This window comes from Musca autumnalis, unplaced genomic scaffold, assembly GCF_047663935.1.
Source record: "Musca autumnalis isolate F117 unplaced genomic scaffold, ASM4766393v1 scaffold_2, whole genome shotgun sequence".
NCBI lineage: Eukaryota > Metazoa > Arthropoda > Insecta > Diptera > Muscidae > Musca > Musca autumnalis.
The window spans coordinates 88329-106604 of NW_027411755.1; the positions used below are offsets into that span (position 1 = coordinate 88329).

Consider the following 18276-nt stretch of genomic DNA (forward strand, 5'->3'; position numbering starts at 1 on the left):
CTGGAAAAATAGGGCGGTTGGCTGGCTGGTGTACTGTCGTACCCCCCCTTTTCCCATTAGGACATGCTTGTGTGCAGGTCGACCACCAGAAAATAAATGTTTTCATTGTTCAGTTATGATGGAGATGCTGATGTGGATGTGCGGTTACTAACTACCACTTACAACATATACTCTATGCATTGTTTGGGGTTATCTGCAAGAAGATATTTATGTACATAGTATACACACTTAAAGGGGACATAACAACAGTATTATGCAAAACAAAAAAAAAAAAAATAAAATAAATAAATAACTGATAACTGTGGCTCATTCATATCATATTTTATCAGCTCTTTTAGATGCACTTGTTCACAAAGAGCAATATGGTTTTGGGCACATCACTTCTGCCTCTGATAATTCTCATTATCTACAAATGCTGAATTAACAGATTTGTTCGTACATTTGTAAATCGAAGATATTGCAGTGTTGACGTCATGGTTTCATTAAGTTTACACCCTCTCCGAAAGCTCATCAAACCACCCTTGTCAATTTTATTTATTTTTCAGCTTAAAGGCTTCATAAAATCTTATAAGTTTTCTAAATTCGTCTTTTGACGTTTTCTACTTTGTTAGAAGACTTTGTGGCGCCAAGTAGTGTCTCCGTCATTTATTTCAGCATTTGATTCTTTTGCTATTTATTTCAAAAGTCAATGAAGCATTTATGTACTTTGTGTGTTTTTTTTGTGGTTCGAAACATTGGCAATAACTTCTTGCGAATCCCTGAAGAGAACGGACTAAAGTCTGTTTGTGTTCCACTCTTTGGATTCATTGCCAAGAATGAAATCGGAATTGTTTTTTGTGTCATAAGAACGACATCGCTTTTTCTCCATTACTATTAGAATAATATGTACACTTTCTATATAATAGAGACATGTTTTACTAAACGATTTATGGACAATATAATTAACAAAATAAAAATTAAATGATTTTGAGTCAAAGTGGTATTTAACCCATTCCTTAGCGTTTAAAATGGCCTTACAATCAATAAATACATTCTATGATATTAAAACAACAAAGGTCAACTCCACATTTTGAAAAATATTAATAATGGAGTACCTACAGTGGTGGCCAATACATTTGCAAAAAATTGCACGTTTTAGAACATTGTTGGTAAAAGATTTTGTTGAAAGCAAAAGTAGGTATATCAATGCCTCAAGTATAAAAAAATAAAATGTTTTGACACGATATTCAACAAAAATTATGGAAAAATATGAAAATACATTAAACGCCTTAAAATTTAATGGTAAAAACATATGCAACTGAACCAAATCGCATGCAAAAAATCTTCAATATCAGTTATACGTACTTCATCGGTAGAGTGACGGGACTAGAGGAGGAGTATGAACATGGATGCAAGAGTCAGAATCTTCTGTAATAATGGAAATTTCTTGACATTTAAGTTTTGGATTTAATACCATTCAGAGTTCAGAATGCAGTTATACCGTTTATTAGCAAAAGGTAGAAGTCTGGGTCTCGAAAAACATATGTATGTATGTCTAAAACCTGCAATTTTGTTGCAAATGTATTGGCCACCACTGTATGTCTCTGAAACAAGTTCCAGTGAGCATATTTTGAAAGAATATTTTAAAGAATAAACCTTATTTTGTCTAGATCCTTTTCGCCAATAGGATTACAACAAACTAACGCGAAAAAAACTGAACATAACAAAATATGTTAAATGTACCAGATTTTTCAATTACGTTGGACATAATAAAAAAGGCTTCGGAACATTCCGAGGTTGTCAAATGTTTTTTGAATGTTTCAGATAGCTATGTAAATGAAAAATATAAAAGGGACATAACATGTTTCCACAAACATATCTCCACGTCAATATAAAACACCTTCTACGTTTTTTGTGTAAGTGGACCAATTATCTTTCTTTCGACCCAAACACATTTCTTTGAGTTATATAACTTAAATATTGATTCGAGTCAAAAAAAGTACTCGGTTTCAACACTCCAAAAACAATTCCAAGCAGTATTGGGAAATTTTTATGAAAATTTAATTGTTCCTGGAAATTAATATTTTTTTTTTCGAAATTTTACACAGAGTTGTTTTTGGGTCCTTTTCTGTCAAATGAAAGCTTATTGCACCCTCCTTCTGATTAAAAAATCGTATGCCAATTAATGTAAAAAACTCATCAAAAAAGGTAATAGATATCTGAACCACGGAGTTGCAAATTTTTATATCATGAAAATAGGGCCAATAAAGAATCAAATTACAAAATATACAAATAATAAGAAAAATTAATATATTTAGAAACTCATTAAGAACATTTGAAAAAAAAGTATGTACTTTGTTTAACTCTCAATCGTTTGGCGTCTGTCTAGCGAAAACCCCGTAATTTTTAACGATATTTGATAATTTGGAAAAGAAGATTTGGGACTACAACTATTCCAAAGACGGCAAAACAAAATTCCAATTGATTTCTAAGATATAGGCCTAATTAGTCAGGACTAGATGTAACAAAAACACCTAAGCAAGACCTAATTAGGCAGAACCGAAATTATACCGTCAAAAAATGGTTATTATAAGTTGTCTGTTGTGTTTTTATTGTTGCACAGTGTTATTAATGTTTCAATTCTAACATGCAGCTGGACACAAATTATGGACCACTCGTTAATCCACAACATTACACTTTCGCCTTTGCGTTTATCCGTCAGGAACGTGGTTCAAATCCAAAAATATGTAATGCTTCCCAATAATATTAAATTGGAGTCGCCATCAAAACTGTTTTGTTTTGGCAACCAACAAGTTTGGGCTAACTCGAAAATGACTATTTTTTTTATTAATAAAAACAAATTTGCGTTTATTGAAAACAACGAGAGGCGTAAGTGTTGACTGTGCGTTATCAGTCAACGTAATCAATTCCAATAGCATTTCGATGGGCTTATGTGCCTTCCACAGAGAACACCACAAAACTTCGCAATCGCTTGTTATCCCTAGCAAGATTAGATACGGAAAAATGACTTTGACATAGTTCTAGGGCATGTCAAAATGATTTGTAGAGGTAGAGTTGATTTCAAAAGTACAATACCATTGCAATTCAGGCTATTGCACTCTAAAAATTTGGTGTTGATGTAAGTTATTACCTGGCCTCTGATTTTTTCATGTTTATTTTTTTCTAACTATCCTAATATTGAAAATATGCAAAAAGCATGCAAAGAATATGAAAACAACAAATTACACACAATTGAGAAAGTATGCCAAATTCATTCAAAACATCGTTCATACTCAGATTGAGGTATCAAAACGAAATCCGTTTCAGACAATTTGGAGACCACTTTTCTGGTATCTCCCACACAAAATTTCAACTTTTTTCGGAATAGCACAGTTTAAGACCAGCTCCCGAATCCTTTTGAATTTGCAGCAGCTTGTCCTCACGACGGCCCAAGCTTTTTAGGGGCAAGTCCATATTTCCTATTAATATGGCCCGAAAGCTTTATAAAAACCTGCGGACACGTAAAATATCATCCAAACGTACATAAAATTCCCAGAAGGGCAACTATCAGCTATCAACGGGCAACTTCCCTCACAAAAGTTCAAATTTTTGGCTTTAATGCAGTTTAAGGGCTGTTCGAGGATTCTTTTAGCAATTTTATATGACCCAATAATGACCCAAAAGCTATAAAAAACCTTCGGTGGCCAACTAAAACGGCTGGTTGGCACAATAATTATCGAAAGGAATGATTCCCAAAAAAAGTTCAGTTCCAAGTTGGTCTATGTTGGTGAAGTTCTTCAGGTACCTCCTCTGCAATATTAGACCACTTTTGTGGATAGTGTGGCTTTTGCTTTATGTTTGCAACAAATGTCCGCAAACAATATCAGTAACCAATTAAATAAAAATCAGTATTTGTTCCTGTAATTGCGCCCTGGCCCATGTAAATTTTAACAGAGCGGTTAAAAATCGTATGTAGACCGCTAGAAACACATTGTTTGTTATTGGTGTTGTAGTAGGTTATTTCCACTATTCCACTCTTCAATATTAAAACAGTCAATTACATATATAAATAAGTATGTCCATACTAATACGACTATAGATGCGTTGCTCACACAAATGCACATAAAATACCAACGTTTCTCTACTCCGGCGGAATATTTATGGTCTTTTTGAGCATTGGCTTCCATTTGTAACTCATTTTTTTTTTCAACTGTTTTTTCTTGGCATTCTTTCGACAAATGGGAGGATAGTGAGCATAAAAAACTTGTCAGTTTTTATTTGGCGAACACATTTTTAAACAACATTTCTATTTTACTCTAGTCTTCTAAACTTCCTTGCAGCAATTCTCATATTCACTGGAACATACAGTGCCTGGCGTAATTATTTTGACAAGTTTAAAAAAATGATGTGTTTGGTTTTATACCGAATAAGTCTTCTACAAAAACATGAAAAAATATTCTAGATAATCCCTTACTAGAGTACTTAAAATTAGTAATACATTTTATCAATCCAAATATACGCTAGTACTTTTGTTGTGGACATAAAATTTTACTGTTTTTTTTACAAAATTGTTCTATTGATTTTAGACCTCAACAATTATAATTGTCTTTTTTATATTTTTGATAATTATCAGTTACGGTAAAAATAATATATTTCACACACCATTATGAACCCATTTACGGATCGATATTTCAAGGGTATATGGATATTCAAGAGATTTATCATTAAACAACATTTTCGATGGTTGTCTCCGATTATATCGGAATATTTTGCGGATTTCGACTTTTTTATGAGAGTAAGAACATTTTTTCTCTTACAAATGTGATATTTGAAGGAAATAACTTTAAGTTTGAACCCGATATACGCTCCAAAACTGCTCCTCAAAATTCAGCCTTACCATAGTAGCAGTGTTCTGAAAATGAATACATAACACTTCGATCAGTTTACTACCATGCTGTTATGAAAGATCGTTAAAAGTGCGAAATGCATTCATTATAGTCCACAGCATTAACGATAAAAATTAAATATCGCAGTAGTTTAAATGGTGGATTAGACTATTCTGATGTATGGGAGTGCTTGAAATGTGTGGAAAACAAAAGAATATGTATATCACCAATATTTTTGAAAATTTAACATAGCTGAAGCCAAGGTTTACCCTTTTAGAACACGCGACTTGTGATTCTATATTATACAAATTAAATATTTATGGATAAAATGAAATGTTTTTGGACGTGGCAAAAAATATTGGCCTCAAAAGTTAATTTGCGTGGAAGCTGTGGCTATATTTATGTTAGAAAATGGGTAAAAATGGGTTGAAGCCAACGTGTCTTTTTTTGTTTTCTCTCGATTTATGAGTAAACCACACTTCTCACGATTTTCCTGTCAAAGTAAAAGTAGAAGCCAACTAAATAAGGATAATCTCACTAATGTATAACTTTTCAAAATTTCATCAGCGTCTACCAATAAATGACGCTGACATTTTGAAGCCAAATTTACAGTGTTTTTTGACAGTTTCTTCTAGTCGCGTTCCGCAAACAGATTTTTCAAAAAGGCTTTAATAGGATTATAGTACTTGCGATTCTGAGCTTTTTGATACGTATATCGTGAATGTAGCCTCCACAGCTTCACAGAAATATGTATCGAAATGACGAAATTTTGTGTGAATATTTTTCTAAAAATCATATTATTCGGGCCTAATTTTTACAATTGTCATTCGATTTCCTCGTACTTGATTGCACATTTTAGTTTTTTACGTTCCGGATCTAATAAATCATTCTCCGTGAAAATCCATCCACTAAAACGCGAGTTACAAGAAAATCCAAAGTAGAAAAATCACCAAAAATTGTTTTTGGAAATATCGCGTATTTTATCGCGTTTTCTGCGGTTCGTTTCCACTGCAATGAAACAACTAATACAGCATCTTTGTTTTAGCGGAAACAGAGATTTTCAACTTCACTGATAAGGGAGCTACATTCATTTTATCCCAAAAAATAGTGTGTGATGCTACATCCACGGTTCTTCGTTGACCGCCTTGAAATAGATATAAATCGATGTAGATTTTTATGGTGGACACTGAAATCGGATGCGGACAAAAAGCATACGCACTCCGCGCAAGTTAGCGACGTTATATAGGTTTTTAGGCACTAAGATGCAGCCGATGCTACATCTTAGCCTCCAAATTAAATTTCGAAAACTATATTCAAATTAAAAGATACGGTATTACTGTACATGAAAATCATATGCGGACAAACTGATTTTGATAATTACGCGATTTACACGTATTTAAAAATGCATATAAATAAAAATGGGTTATTTGACCTCAATTTCCATTTCAGAAGCTTTGACATATATCCCCATCAACCCAATTAGCTTCCCTAATGGGAAAGCTTTAATATGAATGTCAATAAAGCAAAATCCGTATATTTTGTTGGGAGATTTAAGCAAAATGAAGGAAGTATTCCTATAAATTTTTACAATATTTTCTACTACATAATGCATGTGAAAAATATTTTTTTAAACAAAAAATTATTTTTTTTGACCGAAATATGTGCTTATTTTGGCTGTAACATCCAAACTATAACACCAATCTGTATGATTGTAGTCTCATTTGATTTGCCGTGAAGTTTGGATCCACAACAATTTTTTTTGTAATTTTATGACCACTAAATGGGCCTTAATTTTGAAAAAAGTAGACTTATATTCAATAATTTATCAATTTTTTGTACATTCCGCGAATTCTGTGTAACATTTTGCAGGTATTATGCAATCTACTCGCTGAAGTAACTTCGAGAAAACTTTTTTGTAACAATTGTGCTCATTAAAATAATTAGCGTTTTTATAATATTTTCTTTCTTAAAAAGTGAAATAAAAGCGCCATAACATTTGTCCGCAACAACCAAAAATTGGCTCGCGACCAGATTCGTACTCGGAATTTTTTTCTTAACCTACATATCAAAAATCGTTGATGTAGCGCGAAAAAAAGTTATCCTTTTTTTCTGAAATGGAATATGAAATAATTGACAATATTCCTGATATAAACAAAATATGTGAACGGATAACGAAAAGAAATTGATGATTTTCATTCATAATTTTACAACTGTTTTTGCAGTTGTCTGGACGCCTACGTCACACAGACAAGTTTTTGGTTTTTGACAATCAATATATGAACTCAACTGTCCTGTCATGTGTAAACGCAGGGTTAGCTAAATTATTAACATTTAAGTATGTTAATAATTTAGCAAAATCAATTAATTTTGGTACCAAATGGTACGATTAAGTACGAAAAGTAACATAATTATGACGTGTCAAAATATTTATGCCGTCTTGCTTTTGCCTCCCTTTTTAAACATTCGCCTACGTAATCACAAAATAAGCTGGGATTTCTTTGATCCACTAATTTGTATTTAGCTGAGAGGTCAACGAAAAACCCTAACATATTAATATTCCGTTTTATGAGTGCTGACAATAATTATGTGCATTTAAGACAAATGTTGGTTTTGTCAAAATAATTATGCCAGGGACTGTAAATGTTGACCAGTAAGTCGTCGTCCGTTAGTGTTTATGGCCAATGAAGACCACTTTAATATATTACATACTAACAATCTGTTTTGTGTTCCAAAAATTTCACATTAGGGTTCGGGAAATATTGGAAAGCCATTCAAAAGGTCCATATATACTGTTATAGGTATAGCATATGAAAAGGGAATTAAGCTACAGCCTAGATTTACTTCTTTATTTCAACATATACATATAAGCAACTCTTATCGTGGACGTACATAAATAGTGAGTAGACTGTCGTTGTTTTGATTTGTTAGTGGCTACTGCAGCTGCTTCTGCTCACATTTTAATATGTTCTTCCATTCGCATTTTTCAAATGTTTTGAGTGAAGAATAGAGTTTGAACGCATGAAAAGTGTGGCGAACTGGAAACATTATTAAACACCATATCTCTGTTCTAAAGGTCTCGATCAACGTATAAAACTATAGTAATAAGAAATTGAAACATTGGACCTTTACTTTGAAACTTCGATTTTCAGTCCATTTCCAAGGTATTTTCGTGCCCAAATTCCAGACTCAGTAAGTGCCAGATATGTGCAAAACTAACCCATATGAAATGTGGTTTGTCTTACCAATAGCCCATGTAGGGAATCTTTGTATTTCATGTACACTTTTTCTGTTTCAGTTGTTGCAGATACCACAACTCAAATAGCGCAGACCAACAACACATTTAAGCTATAGTTGTTATTGGTCGTTGCTTGGAAAGATAGTATAGCGGATGCTGGGACACTTTTGTCTACATATTCATTATACCCTCCACCATATGATGGGGGTATATTAAGTTTGTCACTACGTTTGTAACTACTCGAAATAATAATTGTAGACCCCACAAACTATATATATTCTTGATCAGCGTGCAATTCTACATCGATATAGCCATGTCCGTCCGTCTGTCTGTCCGTCTGTGTGTCTGTCCGTCTGTCCGTCTGTGGAAATCACTCTAGCGTCCGACCGGATTGACGTAGGTGGATGAAATTTTGAGAAAATCTATTATTTGAACGTAGGACTATTGGTATTGAAAGTGGGCTATGTAGGTCCTCGCTTTCGTATAGCCCCCATACAAAATGACGCGTGACGCGTCGTCGTTTTAAGGATTATTTAAGATATTTGTCCCATTTTACCACCGAATTGGTTGTAATTTGGTATTTTGTGTCTCCAGAGGCCAAAAAACATTCCTACCAAAGTTGGTTTATATAGGTCCACGTTTTGGTATAGCCCCCATACAACGCCCCATATAAAGTACGCGTCATTTTAATATATTTTTAATGTATTAGTCCCACTTAACCAAAGAATCGGTTGTAACTTTGTATTTAGTGTTTCCAGAGGCTAAGAAACATTTTCACCATAAAATGTTTATATAGGTCCACGTTTTGATATAGCCCCCATAGGACGATATCTCCCGATTTTCGGTATTTTGAAGGTTTTGGCCTCATTATCACACCGAGATGGCTGAAATTTGGTATTTAGTCTTCGTTGGGGATATAAAACTTCCTCCCCCGAAATTTGTAGGTATAGGTCCGCGCCATCATATAGCCCCAATAGAACGGTATCTTCCGATTTTCGGTATTTTGAAGGTTGTGGCCACATTAATCCACCGAAATGGCTGAAATTTGTGGTGGAGGGTATGAAAAGTTCGGCCCGACCGAACTTAACGCTTTTCCTACTTGTTTTTTACTGTGTTAGTGTGTAGCTTTGTCTGTGTCACTTTCTTAAGCATGAGTTTAGTTTGGCGGTCACTAACGCTTTGTTCATATGAAGTTTCCTTCCATCCATACTCCTTATACGTTGTAGTCACCAAATGCTATTTCAATGTAAAGAGAAATACCCATAATACCAATGGAAACCGCAGTGATGTGTGTACCGCACACTTTTATGGTATCAAACTATGAATGCTTCAGCTGTAGGAACGTTATTTTAGTTTTTGTGCTGCTGCTGGATGGGTGCTCTTTCGAAGCAAAGCAATTGTTGTCGCGAAACCATCTAAAGGAAGTTAGAGGTTTTCTGTTGGTGTTGAGATATCTAACATGCCTTTTGTGACATTCAAAGTTATGGTTCTGTGGCAATATTCCATCAATGCAAGAGGCAAAAGGTGGCAATAATCTCAACGAATTGTATTGAAAGTCGATAAGAAGACATCATCGAAGTGAAAAGACACACATAATTGAGGTTTGAGAAAGTTGTACTCAAAAAAATGACCCAATTTGGTTCGAAACAGAAGGTTTCCCTTTAACAATGCATACGGAAAAGAACTTTACATGTTAGCTGATACGATATGTACGAGTATGTATAAATATGCGGCGGCATTTTTGAATGTAAGTGCGCATTAGAAGAATCTGAATTCCACGGTGCACATACATTGTTGCGCAAAAACACAATTTTATATTAATTTAACTTTGCGGAACCTTTGCATTTTTTTAAAATGTAGCACTTTGTGCTAAGTTATACACCGTTCAAAAAGTTACTTTTGTACTTTGAAGAAGAAGGAAAACAGTACCTATATTGACATATCATTGATTATTATGTACAGTTGAAGTATTATCGGGGTGACTTAGGGGTTGAAAAATACCAAACAATGGCCCTGGCCGGATTTATCAAGACAAAGCCCAGAACTCATCTTGGCCCCTCTTACATCTCAAATCGGCAATGACCTCCCCGTAGTGTCACCTGGGGAGCTGCCTTTAACACCCGTTAAAGGTAGTGAACTAACGTTCAGCCATAAAAACTTTAAAAACTCGGGTTTGGGCGTCGGGTTAGTAACCCTTCCGTAGAAAAAATCATCCTACTATCAAAAAACGAATTAATAGAAGAACAACATCATGATCATTCTCCATACTCCCACTGTAGACGAGGACGAACAGACCAAAAGATGTAAAATGACATTAACGATCACGTGGTGATAGATCGTTTCTTGCAGCAACGGTACGTAGCCGATTAAATGTAGCAAATAAAGTACGAACAGACACAACACGGAAGTCGGACATCGGTAGGTGCAATCACAACATATTGCCACAGCATATTCTACTCAAATGGCCCAATTGTTTAACCAAAGCACTACTCTACATTGTAGAGTAGATTGTAGATTGTAGAGTCTACAATCAGTAGCAACGCGCGGGAGAGGTACCGGAAGAAAAGGAGAGAGGAGAAACGTCTGTTCCGCAGGAAAAAGAGAGAAATGGAAAAACGGGAGTGTGAAAAAATCGAGATGTACAAGAGCCAGAATGATGTCCGAAAACTCTGGCAAAGAGTGAAACATCGAACTGATGGCTTTGGTACATACAGATCCTCCCGTAGAGACCAGCAAGGCGTATACGTCATCTAGTTAGAACCATCTGACTGGAAGAACGCGTACCCGACAATTGGAACTTGACATTCTGTGTCCACAAGAAGGGAGATAAGACTGTGTGCTCTAGTCTGTGTGCATAAGTCTACTGCCTATTGCTTATAAGATAATGTCACACTTAATGAAACTAGTTGTTTAAACGCCACTAAATATGTGCCCAAAAATACAGATAAAAATCCGTTAAACACATGTGTTATTGCGTTTTTCTCTTATTTTCGTAAAGTTTACTCTTATTTCTGTCCTTTCCCAATCATAATGTGATATTTGACAACTGCAGCTTAACACGGTTAGGTCGCAAATCGAACTCTAATCTTTTAAAATTGGAAAACGTAAAATTCTCAATTTAGTTTTTTAACTGAGTATTCCCCAAATTATACTTCATTAAATTGGAAATCTTAAGGAACTCTGCGTTTAAGTATTAACAAGTGTCAAAAACTACTCTGATAGAATATTTTCCACAATTTTTTTGTATAAAACATCATGATAATACACCTGTGTGCAACCGCTTTCGTGCCGCAGTAAATACATACATATGTACACTCCACGTCAATAGAATAGAACACCGACATTTTGTTAATGTTAGCTTATTTAACCCAAAGCGAATGAATCTACGTTTTTAATCTTGTAGGGATTTAAAGACGATAATGTTCCATATCAAACACAGAAAAAAAATGTTTCTAGCTCTTCGCGAAATGATTTTCTGATCATTGTATTCGTCGAGGTTGTCTGTGTCATATTATATTTTATTCTGAAGAAATATGACATAACTGCGCGACTCCTATTGATATTCCAATATGTTTCAATTATCTGTAATTTAAACCATTTTACGCTGTTATTTCGGTGTTCGCGGAATTATTCATAGGTTTCCTTTGGTAAAAAAGGATTAGAAATCCCTGCTTTATCGACTGAAGAAAATTCGGCGTTAATATTTCAAAAATTCCCGAAAATAAAATGAATTTTCTATCCTGATGACCGAAAATAAATGCCCATTTTCATAGTACTATCGGAAAAATGATCAGAAAATCATTTCGCGAAGAGCTAGAAACATATTTTTTCTGTGTTTGATATGGAACATGACTTTAAACCAAAGATTAATGGCCTCTTTCTCTAAGACGATTCGAACTCAAAGTCGTTCGAATTACTGCCAAACTACTGTTGTTGTAGGAAATGTTTGTTTGATTGAAAAAAAAAAAACAACAATTCAAATATTTTTCAAAAAACAGAAGTTTGGTAGTAGCTCGATCGAATTTGTATTTGAATCGTCTTAGTGAAACAGGCCATAAAACGTAGATTCATTCGCTTCGTTATAAATAAGCTAACATTAACAAAAATGTAGGTGTTCTACTCTACTGACGTGGAGTATATATTTGTAAGCTTGTAACCATTCGCCTGTTGGCCATTATGTTTTATAGGTACTTGCATCTCTGTAAAACCTACAGATTGCTTATGGGCAACATTTGGCCGAGAGCCAGAAATTGTATATTGACGCGAAGGAAGTACAATTTGATAACGGGAAAACAAAGGAGGGCTTATGTTATGATCCGATTGCTGACCGCGAAAACCAACATACAGTGTTTGAAGAAAATATCCAGTTGTCATAGTTGAAAATGGGAATTGGCAACCGTTGGTAACGTCGCACAGAGGATTGACATCGCAAAAAAACAACTATTGCCGTAGAATTAGGGAATATACAATTCTACGTCACTACCGAAAATATCAGTGACATACATACATATCACCCCAGCCGCCGAATATACAACGAAAATAACCGATATGAGTCCTTTAAATGGGAATTTTCAATGAAGATCTACAGTTAGTAGCCTTGAAACATAGAAATTGGCTTTCATACGGGCCTGAGTGGGGAAATGTGATCCCATGCCAAGTAAACTACTTATAAACTTGTATATTCGATGAAAAATGCAATAAACAATGAACGATATCCCAATAGAATTGCTTTGAGTTATTTTAACTAAAATCAAATAGTTTTAAGGGGTATGTATACTTTTCTGTGTTGTGAAAATTTAAATTTTTTAATTGCAATAAACAAACCGATTGTACTAAAATAAGTTTGTGTAATTATTTAAATTTTGTTACCAAGATTTAGCCTAAACTGCATTTTTGTAAGGGGTATGTATACTTTTCTGTGCCACTGTATATTGTTTACTTTTCTACTAACACTTGGTCTGTTCCAGTACTGCAAGAATCTGCTAATTTTTACTATTTTTTCCGATAACATAAAGGAAAAATTGTTATCGGAGTAAAAAATAGTAGCTTCTTGCAGGTTCTGGAACAGAGCAACTGTGTTAAAATTAATTTTTTGAGTTAGTCCCAATTTACATTAGGCGTGTTTACTTGCGGCAATTGTCAGTTTGTGGGTCAGAGAGGGTGTTGAGAGGCAAAGGGTTACCATATACCTCACCTCTCTCTCCATCAAACTGACAATTGCCGCAAGTAAACTCGCCTAATGTAAATTGGGACTTTCCGACAAAAAATTAAAATGAAAAATTATTAGTGAAAAGTTGAAATAAAAGTTGACAACACTATTGCTATCGGTAGAACTTTACGACTACTTTTTATTGGTCGCTAACTTACCGAATAATATCGTTAATTACCGAAATTTTAAGCATTTTAATTTTACCGATTTTTGTCGATAACTCAAAAAATGAGTTGGAGAATCGCACTACAGATGTAAAAAACTCGAATGTTGCTGTCAAGGCCTACACAAAGTCGGGCAATACGTCCACCTGATTATTATGTTTGTTGTCAAAAATATAAATATACTTTTCACACATTTAGAAATAGATAGTTTTAGGCCACTACTATAATAAACAATTCTCCTAGAGGCATGTGTAAGATCTTCCAAAAAATATGTATGTAAAATTGGGCTAGACCTGTAGATGATTATTCCAAAACGGGATGTGTATAGATGATGTATCCTAACCTACAAGATCGTACTACCTAGTACAATTTTTCTAATTTCGCCGTAGAAAACCGTTCCTGTTCTCCAAAAACTAGCACTTCCCTTAAACATGATACTGCAATTGCATAAAATTACTCTAGTATGCAACTCGATCTAAGAACGCCTAATATCATGAGATTGGTTTAGTAACAACAAAAAACAACTGACGTTATGGATATCAACCTTTCTGCACTTTTTATACATATTGGAATGGGGAAGCATTTCTTAACAGTTTGCTCTTTTGCTTGATCTAATATTCAAATAGTAGTGAAACGGAGCTGTTATGTGTATATAGTACATGCATATGCATGTGTTGATTTTTAGTAAAAATAATGACTAAATATTGCTATTTTTAAATAAGAAAATATCATGTTCGGTAAATCCATCAAATTAGCCTTATGAACGATCAGCAAGGTAAATGTATTGCAAACATTTACAACACTGTTGGGCAGAAATGCTCGGCCTCATACACAAAAGTGTAAAAAATACATGTGTCTCTCGCAATTTGCCCACCATTGACTTACAAGCACCATACTCATAAATAAAATGCGTTTTAATAAATTATCAGATTATTTCATCTGTATGGACATATGACAGGTTATCGATCTGACTTTTGAATCTAATACTGTTAATGCTGCTTTATATAAACAATACGTACATACATATGTACAGCTGTGTTCAAAATAATAGGAGTGTCCACACACAAAATGGAATGGTCCAAAAGGCATGTTTATACTTCTCCATTTTCGCCAATTCTGCATTTGTTTAACATTGTTGACATCCCAACTGTTAATTCATTAACAGAAATGTGGCAATATGTTTTAAATTATTTACTGTTTACACCAACATTATAAATCGTCTTAAAATTTTTTGTTCAAAAAAATAGGAGTGTGGAAGAGAAAGGAGAATAAAAATATTTTTATTTGAGTTTAGTACCAGAATTGACAAATTTTACTTGGTAGTAGTGAATTTAATAGATTTGAAGTCTGTTTGAAAACAAAAAAGAATTTTGATGTGGCCACAATCAGGATATTGTCCTTGCAGCTATTATCCTATAATTTGAGCATTTATTGGGAAATCGAGGGATTTTATAAACAAAACCTTTGTTGATTAGAGTTGTTTAACACTCTAGCTGGTACCTCGAACAATACATACTGATTGGTTCCCCATAAATTTGTGTATTTTGATCCTTGAGCCAAGTTTTAGCCAGTTTCCATTAGAATTTTATGTAAGGATTGGCCAAAAAAGCGTATTTATAAGGCAATTATTCCTCGACCAAATAATGTTTTAAGGTTCTTAGCATCTTAACTACACGCATAACACTTATTTTGTTTGTATTTGAAAAAAAATGGATGATTTGCAGATATGAGCCATTTTTCTACACGCTTTGTTAAAAAGCTAATTTTAAGGAAATACTTCTGAAGTTGCCCTGCGAATATGTTTATTAGGTTTTGCATCTTATAAAACACAATTTTCTATGAGAACTAATCTAAATTAAGTACTCTTGAACGAAAAACGTGAATTTATGTAGAAAAATATAGTACTGTGTATACCAACCATAGAGTAGTCAAAGCCGGATTATCGCAAAATGGTGTAAAAATAATTTCAACCGTTCACGTTTTAAACAATTTTTGGAATAGAAGTGAAATTGATTGTGTACATAAAGCTAACATTTTGAGGACTTCATAATTTTATTTGGTCGAGGAATAAATTACTTATAAATGCGCTGTTTTGGCCGATCCTTTCATAAAGGTTAAATGGAAACTGGCTGAAATTTGGTTCATGGTTCAAAATATAGCAATTTATGGGATACCAATCATTATTTTTTGTTTGAGGTAATAGTCAGAGTGTTAAACAACTCTAATCAATAAAGGTTTTGTTTATAAAATCCATTGAATTTCCCAAGAAGAGCTTAATTTATTGGAAAAGTCGCCACAACGACAATAGCCTGTTTTTGGACACTACCAAAGGACTTTTGTTTTCAAAAAAATTCTAATATATTGTATTTAGTACTATCAACTAAAATATTTACAGTTTTGGTAGTAAATTCAACTAAAAATATTTTTCTTGTCCTTTTTCTTCCACACTACTATTTTTTGAACAAAAAATTTTAAGACGATTTATATCTTTGGTGTGAACAGTAAATAATTTAATACAAATTGCCACATTTCTGTTAATGAAATAGCAGTTGGAATGTCAACAATGTTAACGAAATACAAAGTAAGCCAAAACGGAGAAGTTTAACCATGTTTTTTGGACCATTCCCTTTGGGTATGGTCACTCATATTATTTTGAACGCAACTGTATGTATATTTAAATGTTATTGACTTACGTTTGTTGATAGCTGACTGCTAAGACTCAGAACTTGTTCTCGAGCTTCCATAAGTTCTCGTTTCAGTCGGCGTATTTCATGAGCTTGCCGCTCCTCCGAAGTTCCATATAATGAACTACCTCCAGATAACAACGAAGCGGCACTACCATGAACTGAAATAAATAGGAATAAAAGTGTATTGGCAGAAAGTTTGGCAGTGTTTTGAACTCTACTATATTTACCTTCGTCGTTTTTCTTGGGATATGTTAGTCGATGGCTTGCAGTTTGACCCCCTGTCCCACTCATATTCGACATAGCCGAAGCATTACAATGGGTTGGTGACATTGGTCCTGCAAATCCACGATTAATGGGCGTAGGCGATGTCGGTTGACTCCATGTTACTGTGTTTCCAGAGGCTGTCGACGATTGAGCATTGGCGGCGGCAGCAGCTGCTGCAGCCATTTGAGCTGAAATTACTCCATTATGTGTTGTACCCACTGGTAGACAATAGTATGGTTCAATTTCGACATCGGATCCTCGTGACATCATGGGTGGATACATTTGTTCAGATTTGGTTGATCTAGTAGAATATATAGCACGGACATGTTATTAGATTAAGGGTTACTAAGCACGCGAAACTAAAATACGTAATTTGCAACTAAAAAGTTGATTTGAATGAATAAAAAAATTGGGAATACGTTTGGTAAATGTTTGTTATAGTTTTTATTTCATCACAGACTTTTACGTTCGAAAAGAAACATTTAGTAACATTTTGAACTGGTACGATTGTTCTAGAAATGAAACAACGGCGCCATTTTAAAAGAAACATCGGACAGTGAATTGACCTAGCATATGTGAAAAATCTTACCGAAATATATTAAACTCGGTCATGGATTAGGTGACCATATTATTGCATAGCTTTTATAAATACTGATGCCACTGAACATTTATTATATTACCAAAATGTCAGTATTAAAACCACCTGAAAATCTGCAATAGTGTACTGCAAATTTCATGAAGACATAATTAAATTCACCTGGTGTTAAGCTAAGCATTCACCCAACAATAATGTGTAGATGTAATCTGAGCGCTGAGCCAATTTTTTTAAAAAGAAAATATAATGTACCTCTTTTTGAGTTTCTGGGGGGTTTACTATATATTACGATGCGTAAGGAAAACGAAATAATTGGTACTCTCTAATAGGTTTTCGTATCTCCTTTCGCATCTTATTTTTTCCTTGCGCAATTCTGGCAGGCGCAAATATCTTGCGCTAACAAAATATCAAACGCATCGCAAATACAGAGTTACCCCCCCCCCCCCCCCTGGTTTGAATGCTGGTTTTTATTTTTCACAAAAAGAAATCAAAATATATCACAAATATATCATATAACACATTGCTGTTGTTTTCTAACCTAAAATACATTGCATACTTTTCAACGCCTTCATTGTTATAAACTCCTAAGTACTACATCTCTAGTTTCAGCAAGTCAGCCATACTTAAATGGAATTTAAGGAATCTCTATATTTCAACTTTTCACAACACAAGTTTGTGGAGGTGACGTACTTCTTGCAGGAAGATGTTTATTTATGAGCCCTTGAAATATGCTGTGATGAATATATTAACACAATATTATGGTATTTTTGTGAGGTATGTATGTGCACTATCATTACATACTCAAATAAGTTAAGGAAGTTAGTGGAGACTCCCTGATCATACGTCTCGTCACCACTCGGATGCAAATATAATTGTTAGAACAGGTATCGGCATATACAAATAAAAAATAGACAACGGGAGCTTTAATTTCCTCATCCTAAGATATGTATGTCGCACAAAAAGTTTTTGCGCTTTTGTCTTTGCGTGGTCAAGTTACTCGACTTCGAAAACAAATAATGTATGTTTCTAACAAATGTAAAAATATTTTGTACAGTTTTTTTGCATTATTGTGTAGATTACATGAACTGTGTGTGGAGAGAGAGAGAGAAAATCTCTCTACGGGGATGCGTCAACCTTCTTACCGATAGATTTTTTAAACACTGTCGACTCCGTATTATAAAATCGCAAAAACTTGACCAAATTTGTTTTTCACTGAAGAGGAGTTCGGAAAGTATACAACTGTCTACAAACAAAGTT

General features: G+C 34.2%; 1 protein-coding gene and 1 long non-coding RNA gene across 10 annotated transcripts in view; one reads left to right on the top strand and one right to left on the bottom strand.

Moving 5' to 3' along the window:
* The window catches only part of sick (sickie), a 317157-nt gene that overhangs the window by 30383 nt on the left and 268498 nt on the right, over positions 1 to 18276 (bottom strand). For all 9 annotated transcript variants that reach the window (XM_073966463.1, XM_073966459.1, XM_073966462.1 and 6 more), the window contains 2 exons: positions 16388 to 16725; positions 16167 to 16318 (listed from right to left, as the gene is read on the bottom strand). In XM_073966463.1, coding sequence (XP_073822564.1) covers positions 16167 to 16318; positions 16388 to 16725 — 490 coding nt within the window. The remainder of the gene's footprint in view (positions 1 to 16166; positions 16319 to 16387; positions 16726 to 18276) is intronic.
* Positions 1 to 18276, top strand: part of LOC141393480 (uncharacterized) — a 328761-nt gene that overhangs the window by 25885 nt on the left and 284600 nt on the right. The gene's annotated exons all lie outside the window — the stretch shown is intronic.